Genomic DNA, 16,931 nt, shown 5'->3' with positions numbered 1-16,931 from the left:
TGCTGTTTCCCTGCATAGTTTTTGTTATATCCTTGGGGGCAGCAACTTTAGGAAGAAATCACTGGAGACAGAGCTATAAACCTTGGCGCATTTATTGCTACCACAGAACTAACCAATGGCCAGCCAAACAGGCTGGGCTATCCCCTAATAATCTGATTTAGTTGCCATAGCAACACAAGATTCTATTATCATGACAACCAAATACACAAAATATTCCTCCCCCCTTAATAAGAATATCCCCAAAATAAAACAAACACTAACTAGAGAAGGAGGGTAGACTGCCTCCATCCTGGCTAAAACCTGGGGATTATTTTGCCCCATAACTGTGAGTTCGCCCTAGCTAAAGATCCAGCCGACGAGGAGGCCTTCTGTCTCCAGGTGGATTACGGCAGACTTCTGGTGGTGTTGCACCCGAGAGTGTCTTGGGCACGGGCCTGACAATGGGCTCAGGTTCATAGGGCAAAGGGGTGAGGATAGGGTATCAGCTTGTGCAGGGCAGAGAGGTATCTCTGCCGCTGGCAGTAATGGAGGGGAAAAGTCAGGAACAGGTGACTCTTGATTCGATGTCTCGTCGGTGGTGGTGAGGTCAGGCAACTCAACTGACGATGTGTCCTGAGGACTGGTATGACCTGGCAGCAGCTGATCTACATGTCACCACCAGATGAGATACTCTGCAGTCCAGTCGGTGTAGGAAACAGGTCCCGTTTCAGCGATGACAGTGGCAGGGACTCATTTAGCTCCAGAAGTATAATTCTGAGCCAAAACCAGCTGTCCTGGGCTAAAGGTTCGGTTTTTTGCTCTGAGTGGACGCCTGATGCCTTGATCTTGCTGCTGATGTTGCACAATTTGTTGAGGTTCAGAAGGTTTCAGCAGATCAAAGCAAGTGCGTAGCTGTTGTCCCATCATTAGAAAGGCCGGAGATGCCTTGGTCATAGCATGAGGTGTGTTTCTCTAGGATACAGAAGGTGTCAAGATGCTTTTGAATGAATACTTGTCCCCTTGCCGATTTTAAAGCTTGTTTCATTGTCTGCACAAATCTTTCAGCTAATCCATTAGTGGATGGATGATATGGTGCTGAAGTGATGTGGTGTATCCCATTTGCCTTCATAAACTTTTGAAACTCCTGAGAGACGAACTGCAGTCCGTTGTCACTCACAAGTTGTTCTAGGAGACCAAAACGACTAAAGAGTCCTCGTAGTTTTTGGATAGTACTCTCTGCAGTAGTGGACTGCATTATAGATACTTCTGGCCATTTGGAATGGGCATCTACTAACACCAAAAACATGCTTCCTTCAAGGGGACCAGCGAAGTCAATGTGAATACGTTGCCACAGTTTTTCAGGCCAGTCCCATGGATTTAGGGGTGTCCACTGGGGTGCATTCCTCACACCCTGACATGACATACAAGCTCTTGCCTTCTCTTCAATAGCACTGTCCAACCCAAGCCACCAAAAATAGCTTCGTGTAATTTCCTTCATGTGCACTATTCCACAGTGACCGGAATGGAGCTGTTCAAACATCTGTGATCTCAGTGGTGGTGGAATAATGACACGTCTCCCCCACGACAAACAACCAGATTGGATTGATAACTCCATCCTCCTGGACATGTAGATAACATGGTCAGGTAAGACCAGGGAGGTTCACTGAGATGTTCCATGCATCACCAGATCCATAACTTGGGACAATATTGGGTCAACTCGAGTTGCGTTCTTTACCTGAATAGCAGTGATAGGTGTATTCTCTACTTGTTCAAAGTAAAAGATTTCCTTCTTGGCAATATCTCAATGGTTGACTGGCAACGGCAGCCTCGAGAGACCATCTGCATTGCCGTACAGAGTGGATTTTCTATATTTGATTTCACGCATGTGCACAGAAAGCAACAATGCCCACCGTTGCATACGACTAGTGGCTAATGGAGGAATGCCTGTGTGAGGTCCAAAAACTGAAGTCACGGGTCGATGATCAGTGAGAAGAGTAAACTTCCTTCCGAACAGGTACTGATGAAACTTCTGAATTCCAAAAAAGATTCTCAATGCCTCACGTTCGATTTGGGCATAGTTATTTTCTGCTTTGCTTAAGAGTGTGTGAAGCAAAAGCAATAGGTCTCTCTTCTCCCGAAGACATAATGTGTGACATGTCTGCTCCCACTCCGTAAGGGGACGCATCGCAGGCCAACTGTAGGGGTAAGGATGGATCAAAGTGCGTCAGAACTTCAGAATTTAGCAGTGCGTCCTTAGCTTTGTTAAATGCAACATCACAGGCTTCAGTCCACTTCCAGGCCTTGTTCTGCCCAAGGAGTTCATGAAGTGGTTTTAACAGTGTGGCTAACTGTGAGATAAACTTTCCATAATAGTTCAGTAGTCCTAGAAATAAGCGAAACTGGCTAACATTTTGAGGAGGCATAGCCTTAACCTTGGCAGGGGCCTTTTGAAGACCTGTAGCATCAATGAAGTGTCCCAAATATTCAACAGGGCTGTAAGAATTCACACTTGTCCTTGCGAACTCGCAGTCGATACTCTTCCAGTCTTTGTAGGGTAGCCTCTAAATTCTTTAAGTGATCCTCTTCATTCCTTCCAGTGACCAGGATATCATCCAGATAGCACTGGACTCCTGGCAAGCCACACAAGGTCTGGTCCATAGCCCTCTGGAACAGGGCGGGAGCAGACGTTATTCCGAAGGGTAGGCGACAGTATCGATAAAGCCCCTTATGCGTCACAATAGTCAACAGCTCTTGGGACTTTTCATCAATGTGCATCTGTAAATATGCTTGACTCAGATCAATCTTACTGAACTTTTGTCCCCCAGCCAGGCCTGCAAAGAGGTCATTGGTGCGGGGAAGCTGGTATTGCTCTGCACATAACACTGGGTTGACAGTTACTTTAAAATCACCACAAATCCGGAGGGAGCCATCTTTCTTCACTATTGGAACAATAGAAGTTGTCCATGGGCTATGGGTAACTAGTATTAGGACTCCATTTGTGACCAGGTGCTCCAGGTCCGCTTTGACTTTTGGCCTGATGGCATATGGCACAGTTCTGGCTTTCAGATATTATGGTTGACTGTCAGGGTTTAATGTTCAAGTGTCACACGTGATTCCTTCATATTTCCAATCCTCTCACAAAACAGCAGCAATGTTTCCTTTAGCTATAGTGATCAGACCGGTTTCTTTCTTTAGTCACTCAGTGCACTTCTGCCCAATTCAGCTGGATCTCTAAGCCAGACCTACCCATTAAGGCTGGGTAATTACCTCTCACCACAACAGTGGAATTTAGCAGTCTATCCATTGAGCTCCACTTTAACATCAGTAGTTTCCCAACGTGGGCCACGTTTCTCCGTATATTATGTTCGCACTGTTTTTGTTGCTTTAAGTGGAAGATGCTGTAGCTGTTCTTTTATACACAGTCTCTGAGACCAGTGAGAAGGCTGCACCACGGTATCCAGTTCCATGTGTATAGGTTTGCCGTCAACAACGGGGTACCCAGTATTCATTGTGAGGCCACTGCCAAAGACAAAATGTGGAGTGGCTCTTCTTGTGAGGAGGTATCTCCTTGGTCATCCTGGTCTCTTCTAGGGTATGCAGATTTCCCTTTTTGGTCGGCCAGACCACAGGCCTTTTTTTTTTTTTTTTTTTACAGGCACACTCAATGTGTCCCTCTTTGCCACAGTGTTGACACTCTAGGTCCTTACACCAGCATTCTGATGCAGGATGACCCGGCTTACTACAGCGGTAACATTCCTGACTCCCCACAGTTTTGTGGGTAGCTTCTTGTGACACCTTATGCACCCTAGGGGATGCATTGATGGATTGTGCCTCCTTTGTAGCCAGTTCCATGGAGACAGCAATATCAACAGCCTTCTGTAATGTAAGCTGAGTCTCTGTGAATAGGCGCTTCTGTATAACTTCACTGTGCAGGCCACACACTAACCTGTCACGTAGGGCCTCATTTAATATCTCTTTAAATTCAATGTTCTGCCAGCTTTCTCAAAGTTGCTACAAATTGTACAACTGTTTCGTCTTCTTTCTGGTCTCTTTTGTGGAACGTGTATCTTTCAGCAATTACCAGTGGTTTGGGATTAAAATGGGACCCCAGGATTTCCACAATGTCACTGTAAAATTTGGTCTCTGGCTTAACAGGGTGTAGTATGCTGTGTAGCAGGGAGTAGGTCTTAGCGCCTGCAACGCTTAAGAATATTGGCACCTTCTTTGCTTCTGTAATGTCATTTGCAATAACAAAAAGCTCAAAACGCTCAGTATATACAGGCCATTGCACTATAGTCTCCTCAAAAGGTTCCAGTGGCCCTGTAAGTGAAGCCATGGTTTTAGTTTCAGCTTCACAGTCAGTGCAAACAAGCCAGTTCTCACCCCTTTCCAGCAGCAAACAAGGTTTGTTTGTTTGTTTTTTTGTACCTTAACTTCTACTTCCTTCTGTTGCTGGGGCAGCACAGAGATCCCACGCTCGTCGTCACGTTGTTATATCCTTGGGGGCAGCACCTTTAGGAAGAAATCACTGGAGACACAGAGAGCTGTAAACCTTGGAGCAGCCATTTATTGCTACCACAGAACTAACCAACGGCCAGCAAAATAGGCTGGGCTATCCCCTAATAATCTGACTCAGTTGCCATAGCAACACAAGATTCTATTACCATGACAGCCAAATACACAACAGTTTTCAGTCAGCCTCCAAATCTGGCTGTCATTGCACAGGTTATTTATGAAATCTTCTTTACAATTACTTTCAAAAAGAGGCCAAAAGGATATAGAATGGGCTTAATCTGCAAGAAGGGAGATTTAAGTTAGATATTGGGAAAAATTTTGTATCGGTAAGGATAGTTAAGCTCTGGAATAGGATTCCAAGGGAGGTTCGTGGAGTTCCCATCATTGGAAGCTTTTAAAAACAAGTTGGACAAATACCAATCAATTAGGTTTACTTTGTCCTGCCACAGTGCAGGGAGCTGGACTTAATGATCACTCAAGGTCCCTTCTGGCCCCACATTTCTATGATTCTACGATAGCACTGTATCAGTGTTTGGTAGTAGGTCTACAGGTGAAAAAGCAATCTTTCTCTCCAAAATCTATATTTTAGCCATTGAGGGCCTGATCACTGAAGTCAGTGGAAGTCTTTTAATTGATTTCAATGTGCTTTAGATCAGGAAATTTGTTGGTGGCGATGTAGGGTATATTTCCATCAGCTTTTTCTTTTCTCCGTCAACTTCAATGGTGGAGAATCATGTCTGCTTTTCAAATAATGGCAACTTGTTTTACCATTCCTTCCCTTGTTACAAACATCACTGTCAATATCCAATCTAATCTCTCTGCATCTGGATAGCATTTATTGCATGACACTTAAGATCTGTACTTAGATTTAAAAACAACAGTGAAGCTACCAGCAGTTAGCCAGTACCTATGTTTAGAATGATGTGATAGAATATGATTCTGATAAAAAGATATAAAGAAACATATTAGACACTTCAGAAATTTTGAAAAGGAACAGTGTTGGAGACTTTTAATTCTTTATACTGCTTACTCCAATATGATCAGAACTAATGCTAGCAAAGTGCTAAATATCTGAAGAACAAGGGCTTTCTTTTTTATCTTTCTACAATACAAGGAGGAAATTTAAATCAGCTTTCACTTTGGAGAAGATGCTGCCTCTCCATTATAACCTCACTCAATAACAGAGCTGCCTTTTTTTTAAGAAAATGAGAAAAACAGATTCCATCATGCACAATCATAAGAATCGTAGCTCATCAACATAGTTTGAACCGTGGGCCTTCAGATCCCCAGTACAGACCTGTAGTACCTGCGCTAACAGACTAACTGGTATCCTTTATGAAAGCCAGCCACTATGTTGTGTGGTAATCACAGACTTTGCCAGTGGGTTACACAACTATTTGCTAGATTGCAGTAGAATGTTGGAGCTCAAGAATCATGGAGTTTATTCCTACCTTTGGGAATGTGACGTACACTGATTAAAGCAGAGAGTACATGACAGCCAAGCATATTGAGTTGGTATTCTGAGAGTCACTGTGGCTGAATGTATAAGATTTGGATCTGCCAGCTGATAGTTAGAGACCTGGGTTCTAGTCGGTACCCTGGCTTTGGGCAACCTCTTAGTCATGTTATTGTAAGGTGGGGAAATGACACTTGATTCCTTTCTGGGGTAGGCCATTGCTTAGACCTCTCCATGACTCTATCTCACTTCTCGTGTGTGGTAGTGGGAGGTGGCCACCTTTGCCATGTAGTCCCACCCTCTCTCTCTCCCTCAGTCCAAGGACCCTGTGGAGGGCACTCTGCAGGACTGTAATCTGTGGAAGGGGAGCGGCTAGGGGAGTAGCTCCACATTGTTTGGAGATATAGCCAGGGAGAATTGCACATCATTCTCCCCAGGAGTCCCACAGACAGTTGCAGAATGTCTGCAGGTTGAGGAGGGGCTCCATGAGTCATTCAACTGAGGGGCCTGCTTCCCCAACCAAAGGAAGAATGTGAGGTAATTTCCTCTCTCATCACCATCTTCTGTTCATTTTTGCCAAAGGAAGGGCAATTTGACAAACAGTGAAGGGTATGAACATGGCCTCATTCAAGATTTAGGAAATGTGTTCACAAGTACATTTTCCAACTAGCTGCATGTTAATTATTGCTGATTCTTTGGGTTAAGTGTGGCTCCTTACTGCACCCTGACTACAAGATAGATGGAAGCATCCCCCTGCAAAGGAAGTTTCTGGGACAGATAGTAGCTCCTGAGGGAAGGGAAGGAGCTCTGCCCCCAGTTCAGTACATGCCTAACTTTGAACACATAAGTCGTCTCAGTGGGACAACTGCATGCTTAAAAATGTAGGCCTGAGCTTAAGGTTTAATGGGAAACCTTGCTGAATTGGAGCCCTGTGAGCATTCAAGCCTGGGGGAAGGCCAGAATTAATTTTCTGTTAATAAAACATGTCCCATGAGAGGTGGCTTTTTCACTGTATGGGGATCTTTTGTTCAGACCTGTCGGCGGTGGAATTCCACCAGCCTTTCTTACACATGTTTTTATAGATTTTGAAACAACTGAAACTCAAATATTAAATTAACTGCAAATATCTGGAGTTCCCTGTCTCCAGGGGTTTTACTGTTATTTGAAATATGACAGACAGATTTGCAAATTTGTTTTCCTTTTGTAGAAAGACATTATTTATTTTGAACAGGAATATGTTAGATAATGGATAAACCTCTTTTGAAGGAAAAGAGAAGATTAAATAGTATTTCATCATTAAAGAAACACATTGATACATAGTTTAATGCGATCTTCAGCAAACAAAAACAGATGAGGGGGGATTACAGTTTAAATTGATTGAGAGTATTTATATGAAAACTTCATCTTCTCATTTGCCTCTTCTTTTCCAGCGTTTCCTTTTTATGCAACAAGTTTGTTTTCTCAGTAGGGCATCCTCTCAAGGGCTAAGACAACAGTGTTGCAATAAGAAATATGATGTAGAAAAGAATAACAAGGTGATGTGGTTCAGAATCAGCTGGATGAGTGGGTTCAATGAAATTTAGAACATGATATTTAAGTAGAAAGAATTCAGATGCACACTGTAGAAAATGGCAAAAGACCATTCTTTTGCCACAAAGAGAGAAAATGCTGTTTTCATGCCTTGAGTGAAAATATGCATGTATGATATAGCTAGAGCCTTAAAATCAACTGGATATGTACATATCCATCTGGGAGCAAATGTAACCCCCACTCCTTCTGAGTGTGGTGTTCCGTCCCCTCTAGTATCACCACTTAGAGATTAATGAGTCTGCTACAGCCTTAGCTAACAGCCATGTGGCTTTTAGCTCATGCAGTAGAGGCTCATGCACTAAGCTTCAGAGGTCCCAGGTTTGATCCCACCCAAAAATGACCAGGGTCTGTCGGTATTGCAAATGGGGGTTCATCTGGGATTTCAACTGGGAAGTCTCTGAAGCTTGGGACTTGCTTTCTTAGCTAAGGGAAGTATGTAACCCACACATCTCTTGGATGTGGTGCCCTGTCCCTTCTAGTGGCGCCGAGACTACTTAGAGATTAATGAGTCTGCTACAGTCTTAGCTAACAGCCATGTGCCTGAAGCATTAAGGGTCAGAGGCCCTAGGTTCAATCCCACCCGCTGATGACCAGGGTCTCTCGGTGTTACACAAATATACATGCTCATTCAAAAAGAGGATTTAGTGTCCAACATAGGTACAAATTGCATTACCATATGATGACTGTTGATAGTGAATTATTTCTAATTGTAAGGGAAACCCTGGTCCCTGCTGTAAAGGCCAAATAAACAGGTTTGGCTCAGGCATACTACATGGGAGCTAGAGGGATGAAATGCTCAGAGGCACAAACACCTATGAGGACAGGCTGCAATTGCTTCTCCAGTTGGCTTACAGCCCCCATCCTACCACATGGTTTTTCTGCCATTGGATCTGTGCAAGAGGTTTACTCACTGATCATGCCCCATCACTGCTCACGCCCACCCACAAAACCCCTTGTGTGCATATGCTGCAAGGGAGAGCTCTGATCCTATTATGATGGATGTGTATAATTACCTAGAGAGAAAACATTACAACTCTGACCTCTCTTCTTTGCAACCATCTGTACTTGAGCGTAGCAAAAGATCTTCTATTGTCTGTTCTTGACCTCTCAATATGTGAGAGGATTTTACCCCTGAAGAATGCAGCTACTGAAGAGCTGGGTCATGCAATGTATGAAAATGGAGTAAATCTGCAGTCCATAAACTCCTATTGACCAATGAACAATATTTTACCAATTGTAGAATAATAAAACTTAGTGCTCACATAGCATTATTCATCAGGAGACTTCAAACTGCTTTACGAAGGCAGGTAAAGGATAATTATACCTGTTTTACAAATGAGGAAACTGAAGCTCAGAGGTAAAGTGAACTGGCCTAGGTCACACAGTAAATCAGTGGCAGAACCCAGTTCTTTTATTCCCATCTCAGTGTCTTATTCACTGGGCCATACTGCCTGTCTATTTGTATATTACTATGAGCTATGATTTAAAGTAGTAGATTCCTGAAGTATATGGAGACCCAAAACAGATTAGAATGGGAAAAAGAAGCTAATTAATTCTCGTACAGGTTCATACAGGCAACTCATTGGCCTCCATCTTGGAAAAACAACCTTACATCCTTCCCCTCACTCAACATGCTGAAGCATGCTCAGTGCAGTCTTAGGGCTTCTAACAGCAAATAGCTATTATCACGTTGGCAACCAGTTGGCAATAAACAGAACAAAAATACCTACAACATTGCTCTCCACCCCTTTTAAAATATTAATAGTAATAAACTCAAAACATTAACAAAACCAAACATCCTAATTAAGAAGTTGGGGCAGCGTACCCTAATCGTCCAGCAATTACAAGGGCTTATTTTGCTCTCTAGAATAATTGCCTTACTGCTACAAGTCCACGCTGTCTCCAGATTTAGGAGATCTCCTGGAATGATACAGTGGAAACAACTTTGGTCCTTTGGTCAATAGCAGGTGCAGAGGGACTTTCTGATAATATAACTGTCTCCGGAGGCTTATCGTCCAAGTCCGCTGTAGTGGTTGGTACAGTGTCCTCAGCAATCTCACTATATCTGGTTGTAGCAGTTGGATAGTCTAATGAGTTCTTAACACCTGATACCTCAACATCCTCATGAGAATTCTCTACAGGTAACTTGTTCTACAATACAATATGTTAACTCAAGTGGAGCATCACTTCACTGCAGAACTTTCCTTTCCAGAGGTTCTAGGGCATCAGTAGGTGTGGGAAGCCATCCTCATATTGTACTATTGTAACAGCATTGTTTTAGTTCCATCTTCATCTCTCTCTGGCATAAGCACACGACCTATGAGCAGATGGCTATGATACCCGGCAGTTATTCCAAAATCCACAGGTTGTCAGGGCTTTGTTGGAAGGGAGAGAGGAAACATGCCAGCTCCCTGACTGTGTTTCAGAAAGGGGTGATCTGAGCCTATGAAATTAACCTCTTGATTGATATAAAGGATATATTTTTATTTCAAGTTGTTGTAATTAACAAACAGCAAAAATCAGCTTCTCAATATTTGTCATCATAAATGAAATACATTTCAAAAATATAATAAAATTTAACAATAGGACAAAGCAAAGTATCAGTAAATAATTCTTTACTTCTTGTTCTTCTATTGTCTTACAGAGTACTCAGACAGATTTTCCACCCTTTTGCACATACAGCATGCATCTGGCAGACATTGATTTAACAGCTCAATATTTTGATAATTGCAGTGATGCAGAAATATGTTTGAAATTTATCAAAACATTACTAAATCCATTTAGCACCTTTTAAAACATGAAAAGAAGTTTATTTTATATAAAAATAAAACTGTTACAATAGATTTCTCATAAACTATGTGTTACAGTTTTGGATCTAAGTGGTGGACTGCAGAGTTCTGATTTTTGCTGTAATTAAAATCACTAGTGTGGGAGATTCAGGTCAATAGCTGAAGTTATACTTCCATGGGTTTTTTGCTTTTACTTTAAGAAATGTTATTCCCTCAAATGACAGTTCTAATTCATTGGACAATCATTCAGATAGATCAAACTTCTTTTGCTCAAATACAGCAAACCTAGTTATTACTGAAGTAATTATGGGATGCAGATCTATTTCCTAATCTTGCAGTCTGATAACTCTGATAATCTCTCTTTTTCTGAATGTCATGGTAAGAGTGATATGCAGTAGTTTCACAGCAACTGCACAAAGAATTGGATCATATTTGTGAAACCTTGATACATCTAAATAAAACCACTTTTCTCATGTAAATAAAAAAGTTGTCATATGTTTGACTGAAATTAGTATTAAGGTGAAGTTAGGCAAACTCTGACTAGAAATAAAGCATACATTATTAACAGTGAGGGTAATTAATATTTTTTTGTAGAGAGATTCTCCAGTACAAACTGGAATTAATTCACGGTAGTCAGGAGATCAGAGATGATCTCCACAATGGTCCCTTTTGGATTTAGAATATATGAATCTATTCATTTCTGTATTATCACCCAAAAGCCCTAATCATGATTAGGGTCCCACTGTGCTGGAGATGTACAAACACAGAACAGTTTGACCCTACCTGGAGCACTAAGAAGCTAAAAAATAGTCTTCCAGTATCATATGACACACATTGCAGTACATGTGTGTTATTGCTGTGTTAACAGTTTTTATTGTTCACATTGCTCCAGTCAATTGCCATAGTGCTGGGATGGTGCCCAGAGAGGAATTTTGTAAGGAGTTACAGCAGGATGAAAAGATACATTCAATTGTAAAAAGTCAGAGGTCCTCAATTAAAATCATTAAAAAAAAAAAAGTTTGATACTGTATAACCTGTGAATTAATTTACGCATTTTCATTCCCTTTCAAACTTCAGCTTTCCATTTAGAAAAACACTTAGGTGTGACTTGGGGTTTCAAAGATAAATTATTCTCCAAAGCACTGTCTGCTGTCAAGTTAGTACTTCTATCAACAAAATGAGCAGATTTCAAGGCAAATGTATTGACATTCCCTTTTTTAAGCATGAACAGCTAATGGGTGCAAAAGACCTGACAGCACTTGGTTGCTGCTATTTTTATTATTAATTTAGAAACACTTGATCTTCAAAGTAGAAGTTATTTATATAAAACAATATACTTGAAGCACGGCTTGGGTACAGTACATTTTCATATTATGTAAAATAATGGATGGGGCATGTGCTCGAAGCTTAACATGGGTTCTTATTAATCAAAAGTGAAGAACAATTCTCCACACATAGGAATTATATTTCCTCCTACGTCCACATTCCCTGTGTTTGACTGGAACTGGAATTGTGTAAGCTCAAAGTTGAAGGTCACTGACTTGCTTCCCAGTGATTGATTTACTGCTACTTACTAACTTTAACTAAACTGTATTATATTTTAATATTATAGGATCAAATCCCCAAGACCTACATCACCCACTCTCAAGGAAAATGTGAATGAGCTGAAGGAAAACGTTGAATCCTAGGTTCCTCCATGGAGTTATTCCTAGCTCATTTAATGAAGGGGATGCAGTGTAATCCCCCCCCACACACAACCACGTCTACAGATCCCATCAGGTCTGCAATTGCCTCTGTGCAATCTCTGAAACCAACAGACACTCCCTCTCCTGTCCAACTGAACCTCATTGTAGGTACTTCCTGTGGCCATGGCTGCCTTTTGATGGGGTTTCTCCTGCCTGTTCTTGCCTTCTCCCCACATTAGGATTGCAATCACTGAGAGACCCCCTCAGCCATGTCCAGGAAGGAAGTGATGAGACAGTGCCATGAAGACAACTGGCTTTTCCATGCCTTTATATACAGGCAGGGTCAGCTACACAAACAGAGGGTCCTTTCTGTAACTAGATTGCCTTGGGATATCCTACACCTCATTTTGTACCTCATCCTCCCTTAGCCAATATTCCACTAAAGAACAGCTGAAATTTCTGAAATAAGTGTATGTCAATACTACAGTATGCACTGCTGGGTCTAGGGTGACCAGATGTCCTGATTTTGTAGGGACAGTCTAGATTTTTGGGTCTTTTTCTTATATAGGCTCCTATTACCTCCTGACCCCCTGTCCCGATTTTTCACACTTGCTGTCTGGTCACCCTAGCTAGGTCCCATTACAAATGTAGCTCAATCTGGTTGAGGTTTTCTTCAGATAGTCTGTTTTAAAGGTTAGGAGGCTTTCAGACAGTTGATTCAGGGCAATATCCTATTGAGGGGTAGCCAGAGAGCTGACCTGAAAGTCATTCATTTATAAGAGAACTAGTTCCCTTGGACTATTTGGGCATGGCTAAGTTAGGAATTGTAACCATGATCTGACACTGTAATGGGATTGGTTAGCATGCATCCACCGCAGAATCAGGGCTTTACGGTAAATGGAAAATATATAATTTTTCACTAATTAGTTTGAAAAATATGTACAGAGAGCATTTAGCATGACTTCTCCTTTCTGTGTTAGATTGTAGTAGTGAGTCATTAAAATTAATAGGAGCGAAACATTCAGAATGTGAAGAGAATAGACCTGTGCCTTGGCAATAAAACTGCACTTTCATTCATCATTTTGCCTCATTTTTTAATGTTTATTTTTTCTGAAGACTTGGTTTTTCTCTTTTTTCCCCTTCCAAATTACACAAACTGTCTTAAGTTGGCTACTGTTACCTTACCACTTAATGAAGGGGCTGCAGTGTAATTTTTAATGGCTTTTCTTTAAATGTTCTGTTGAATTGGCATTCCTGCAAGCATGACCTAATAACACTGTTGGACATTTAAGCACAGTGGAGAGACATTCTGTGCAAGCTGCCTCCAGAACTCATCAACATCCTTGTTATTCCAATGGTAGGCCTTTTTTAAAGGAACAGTGACTGCCATTCATGCTAAATTTTCATGGTTTTGTGATGCAAACCAGTGTTTGTCATGAACAAGGATTAGACCACAATACATTTCTTTTGTGACCTCAGGCGGGGTTCCACCCACCCTCTCAAGTTTCCAGAAAGTAGAAGGCTTATTGTGCTATATAGCTTCTTTGCTGGAAGTTCATCACGTATTGATCACTGATCCAAATTACATCATGGTATAGGTTTCTGGGGAGTGTCAGAGCTGTGAGGGCTGAACAAAGGGCATCAGCTACAATACAAGTGGAAAATAAAATATTTTAATCATCAAGTTGTTTTTGGACTGCAAATGTGTTCTGTGCAAAAATAGAAATGCTGATTAAGCCAAGATGAAAGCTTGGTGGTAAGAAAGTGAATAAATGTCTGAAGGTTTTTGAAGCTTTAATATATGTTGTCATCAAGAATAATGATTCATTCAGCTTAGTTTCCACCTTTTCCTATCCCATCTCTCCCCTCTCCTTTTACAGATAAACAAGCTGGAGGCTCGCCTGAGGCAGGAAGGTTGCATAGATGATAATGGGATTCAGCAGAAGGAAAATGAACACTGGATGAAGGAAGATTGCATTAGCTGTAGCTGTAAGGTATGTGTTGCTGAACATTTCCTCTGCTATTAAATTCTGTTTTTCCTTCAGTATCATGCCAGCTGAAGCATCCTGCAATGATGAATTAAGAAAAGTGTGCCTCACAACTCTGCATAGCTTAGTGATAATAGGGAACATAAGTCTTCTGGAGAAATTCAGTGAACATTTGCCATAACCACAGCTAAACAAAAGGACAAAATATTTCAGATTGAATCTAATCTGCACCTCGTCTTAAATGCAAAATGTGCATACCAGAGAAGAAATTTGATATTGGTGATACCATTTTGCACTAACTTAATGACTTACAGAAGGTGTGAGGCAGCTTTAATTGTGTTCTCTCTTTTTGTAAGGGCTAAATTCACTTTTTCACAAATAGGCACACCAACAGCTTGGTTACTTCCTTGATATATAGGTTAGTTTATTTAACACAAACAGTTCCATATCATTCTGAATCAAATTCAAGTCTCATCATTCTTCCAACTGAAAAACAGGTGAGTTTTGGCTACACAAAATGGTTCCCACCAATTGGTAGGTCTTTGATGTATGGTTCAGCAACAGCCCACCATCAATTTCCTGTCCACGGATGAGGTCACTTCTACCATTCTCGGAGAAATGTTAAATTCCACTACATAACCTTTCTTGACTTCGCACACTTTAGCTGTGCCACTGATGTGCACATAATGCTTCCATGTGCTCAAATCTACAATGGGCATAAGGCCTGCATTCCATTTAAGAGTCACTTACTCCTTCAAGATAACACTGAAGATGTACACAGGTATTTTTGCAGGTCCTCTGAATAAGACTTAAGTGGGATTCATAGTGCCTATGTACAACATGGGCCACCCTGCAGAAGGTTTAATTTCATTCCATACATGTATGCAAAACTTCAGCTCCTAAATCTTTGTGTGTTGAATTTTTTGTGTCTAATGATTTCAGCTCATAGGCCTTGATCCTGCAAAAGACTTACACACATGCTTTACTTTACACACAGGAGCAAATGGCACTTCATCTCAATGGGACTACTGCATAAAATTGATAAATCTGCAGGATCGGGGGCAGCATTTTTTCCTGGACTTTATCTAATGGAGTTAGATATCATCGGAGTTAGGTGATTCACCTGCTTAGATGCTTTTGAAAATCCCACTAGGCAACTATCTGTATCTTTAGGCACCAAGTACCTTTGAATATCTGGCCCTAAATCTAATATTGCTTTAAATATAACCCATATAAACAAATGCTTTTTTACTGTAACAGGGCGGCTGGCCCCTTAAAGGAAATTGAGACCAGTCCTGATCTAGTCCAGGTGTGCTCTAGTTTGGCTATAATGAGGTGGGTAGGGCTGCCCCTGGGAGGTATGAATGAGACAGCCCAAAGGCAAGGGAGAGTCCAGAACCTAGAGTCCAAAATAAAGAAAGTGGGAGAGACATCTGGGGAGTCAGAGCTATCTGAGTCAGTCAGGAAAAGGTCAGGTAAGAGCTGCCTGGGAGTGAGAGGTCACCAGGTGAGAGCTGCCAGAGCCAGGAGACTGTAAGTGGTTCCTGAGGGAGAGCAGAACAGGGATTTGCCAGCTGACTTGCCCAAGCCAGAGAGTCAAAGCTGGGAGCTCACGGCAGGGAGCAGCAGAGGGGCTTACCTGTTAATGTCTTAATGCTGGAAAAGTGGGCCCAGAAGGAGTGAGGGGTGAATGGATGAAATCCCAGAAGACGGGCTATGAGGATTCCTGCTCTTCCCAGTGCGAGATGCTCCAGGCAGGATTACCCATCACATGTGGTGCGGAAAGCAGGCAGGCGATTGAACAACTGTCAGTCTGGAAGAGGGAAATTGAGGCAAGGAACTGCTTGTAGGGCCACCACAAAGGGCACCTGGGAGGTGACTGCTCTATGACAGTTATTCAGCAATGTTACGCTATGACTCTTTTATAAAGCTTAGCCTTTTACCATATTACAATTATTTTATACCTTGTAGCAGACTCAATTGTCAAATATAACAGACAATGAAAAAATATTGTGGTTATTAACATATGCTAACATTAAAAAATAGTAGAGTGGAACATACATAGTGACTTACAGTGAAGTTATATATAAAAGTGTTTTATAATGAATCTGAATGGAAATTGAAAATTGTGTGAAAATTGAACCTTTGTGTAGTGCAAGCCATTTAAAAAAAAAAAAGGCATCAGATTAGAAAACTTTGGTATGAGTTAGAACTGCTGAACAATTTTTTGCTGTGAGCATTCTAATTAACCTCCGAAACCTGTCAAATTGGTCTTACAACTAGGAAAATCATCACTTATTTGTATGCATGGCAGAGACCATCTGCATTCTTTCAGCTATTGTATTTTATATGAAGCAGTGGAAAATTGTAAAAAATATTGAAACTGTGCTGTCCTGTTTTTTTTTCATTGAGGGAAAAGTTGCTAATACTTCAACATTACCTTTCAGAATGGCCAAATAACCTGTACTGTGGAGACGTGTCCCTCAGTAGAGTGTTCGACCCCCACAAAGCTGGAAGGAAAATGCTGTCCAGGCTGCATAGACAATGGAAACCCTATAGAATCACCAGGTGATCTTAAACCAGATTCCTCTGACAGGGAGCTACCTTTAGGAACTATCTACTAAGGGGCTGTAGTCTCCCAATTCAAAGGTTCTGCCAAGAAGTTACAAGCATTGCTGACTACAATACCTGCACTAAAATGTTTGATGTAAAAACACTAAGGAAACAATCAAGTCACTTTAGGCTTTTCACCATGGTGGGCATATTCTATAAAGTTATCTTTCAGCATTGGTAGATCTAATGTAAGGGGAACAAAGGCATGAAAGACTCTACTGAACGCCCTTTATATCTTGTACTCTGCCACTGGACGTTGTTAAATGGTAGCTTCATAAATTCAGTTCTAAATTTGTTGTTCTCCTTCTTCCAAAAG

General features: G+C 41.4%; 1 protein-coding gene across 1 annotated transcript in view; it reads left to right on the top strand.

The window, feature by feature from the left end:
* Positions 1-16,626, top strand: part of PXDNL (peroxidasin like) — a 263,150-nt gene extending 246,524 nt beyond the window's left edge. Inside the window, 2 exon segments of the mRNA XM_075062026.1 lie at positions 13,895-14,008; positions 16,450-16,626. Of these exon segments, the coding sequence (XP_074918127.1) occupies positions 13,895-14,008; positions 16,450-16,626 (291 nt within the window).
* Positions 16,627-16,931: the final 305 nt, after the last annotated feature.

Source organism: Chelonoidis abingdonii, chromosome 2, assembly GCF_003597395.2.
Source record: "Chelonoidis abingdonii isolate Lonesome George chromosome 2, CheloAbing_2.0, whole genome shotgun sequence".
NCBI lineage: Eukaryota > Metazoa > Chordata > Testudines > Testudinidae > Chelonoidis > Chelonoidis abingdonii.
This window is presented reverse-complemented; position numbering and strand designations above follow the sequence as displayed.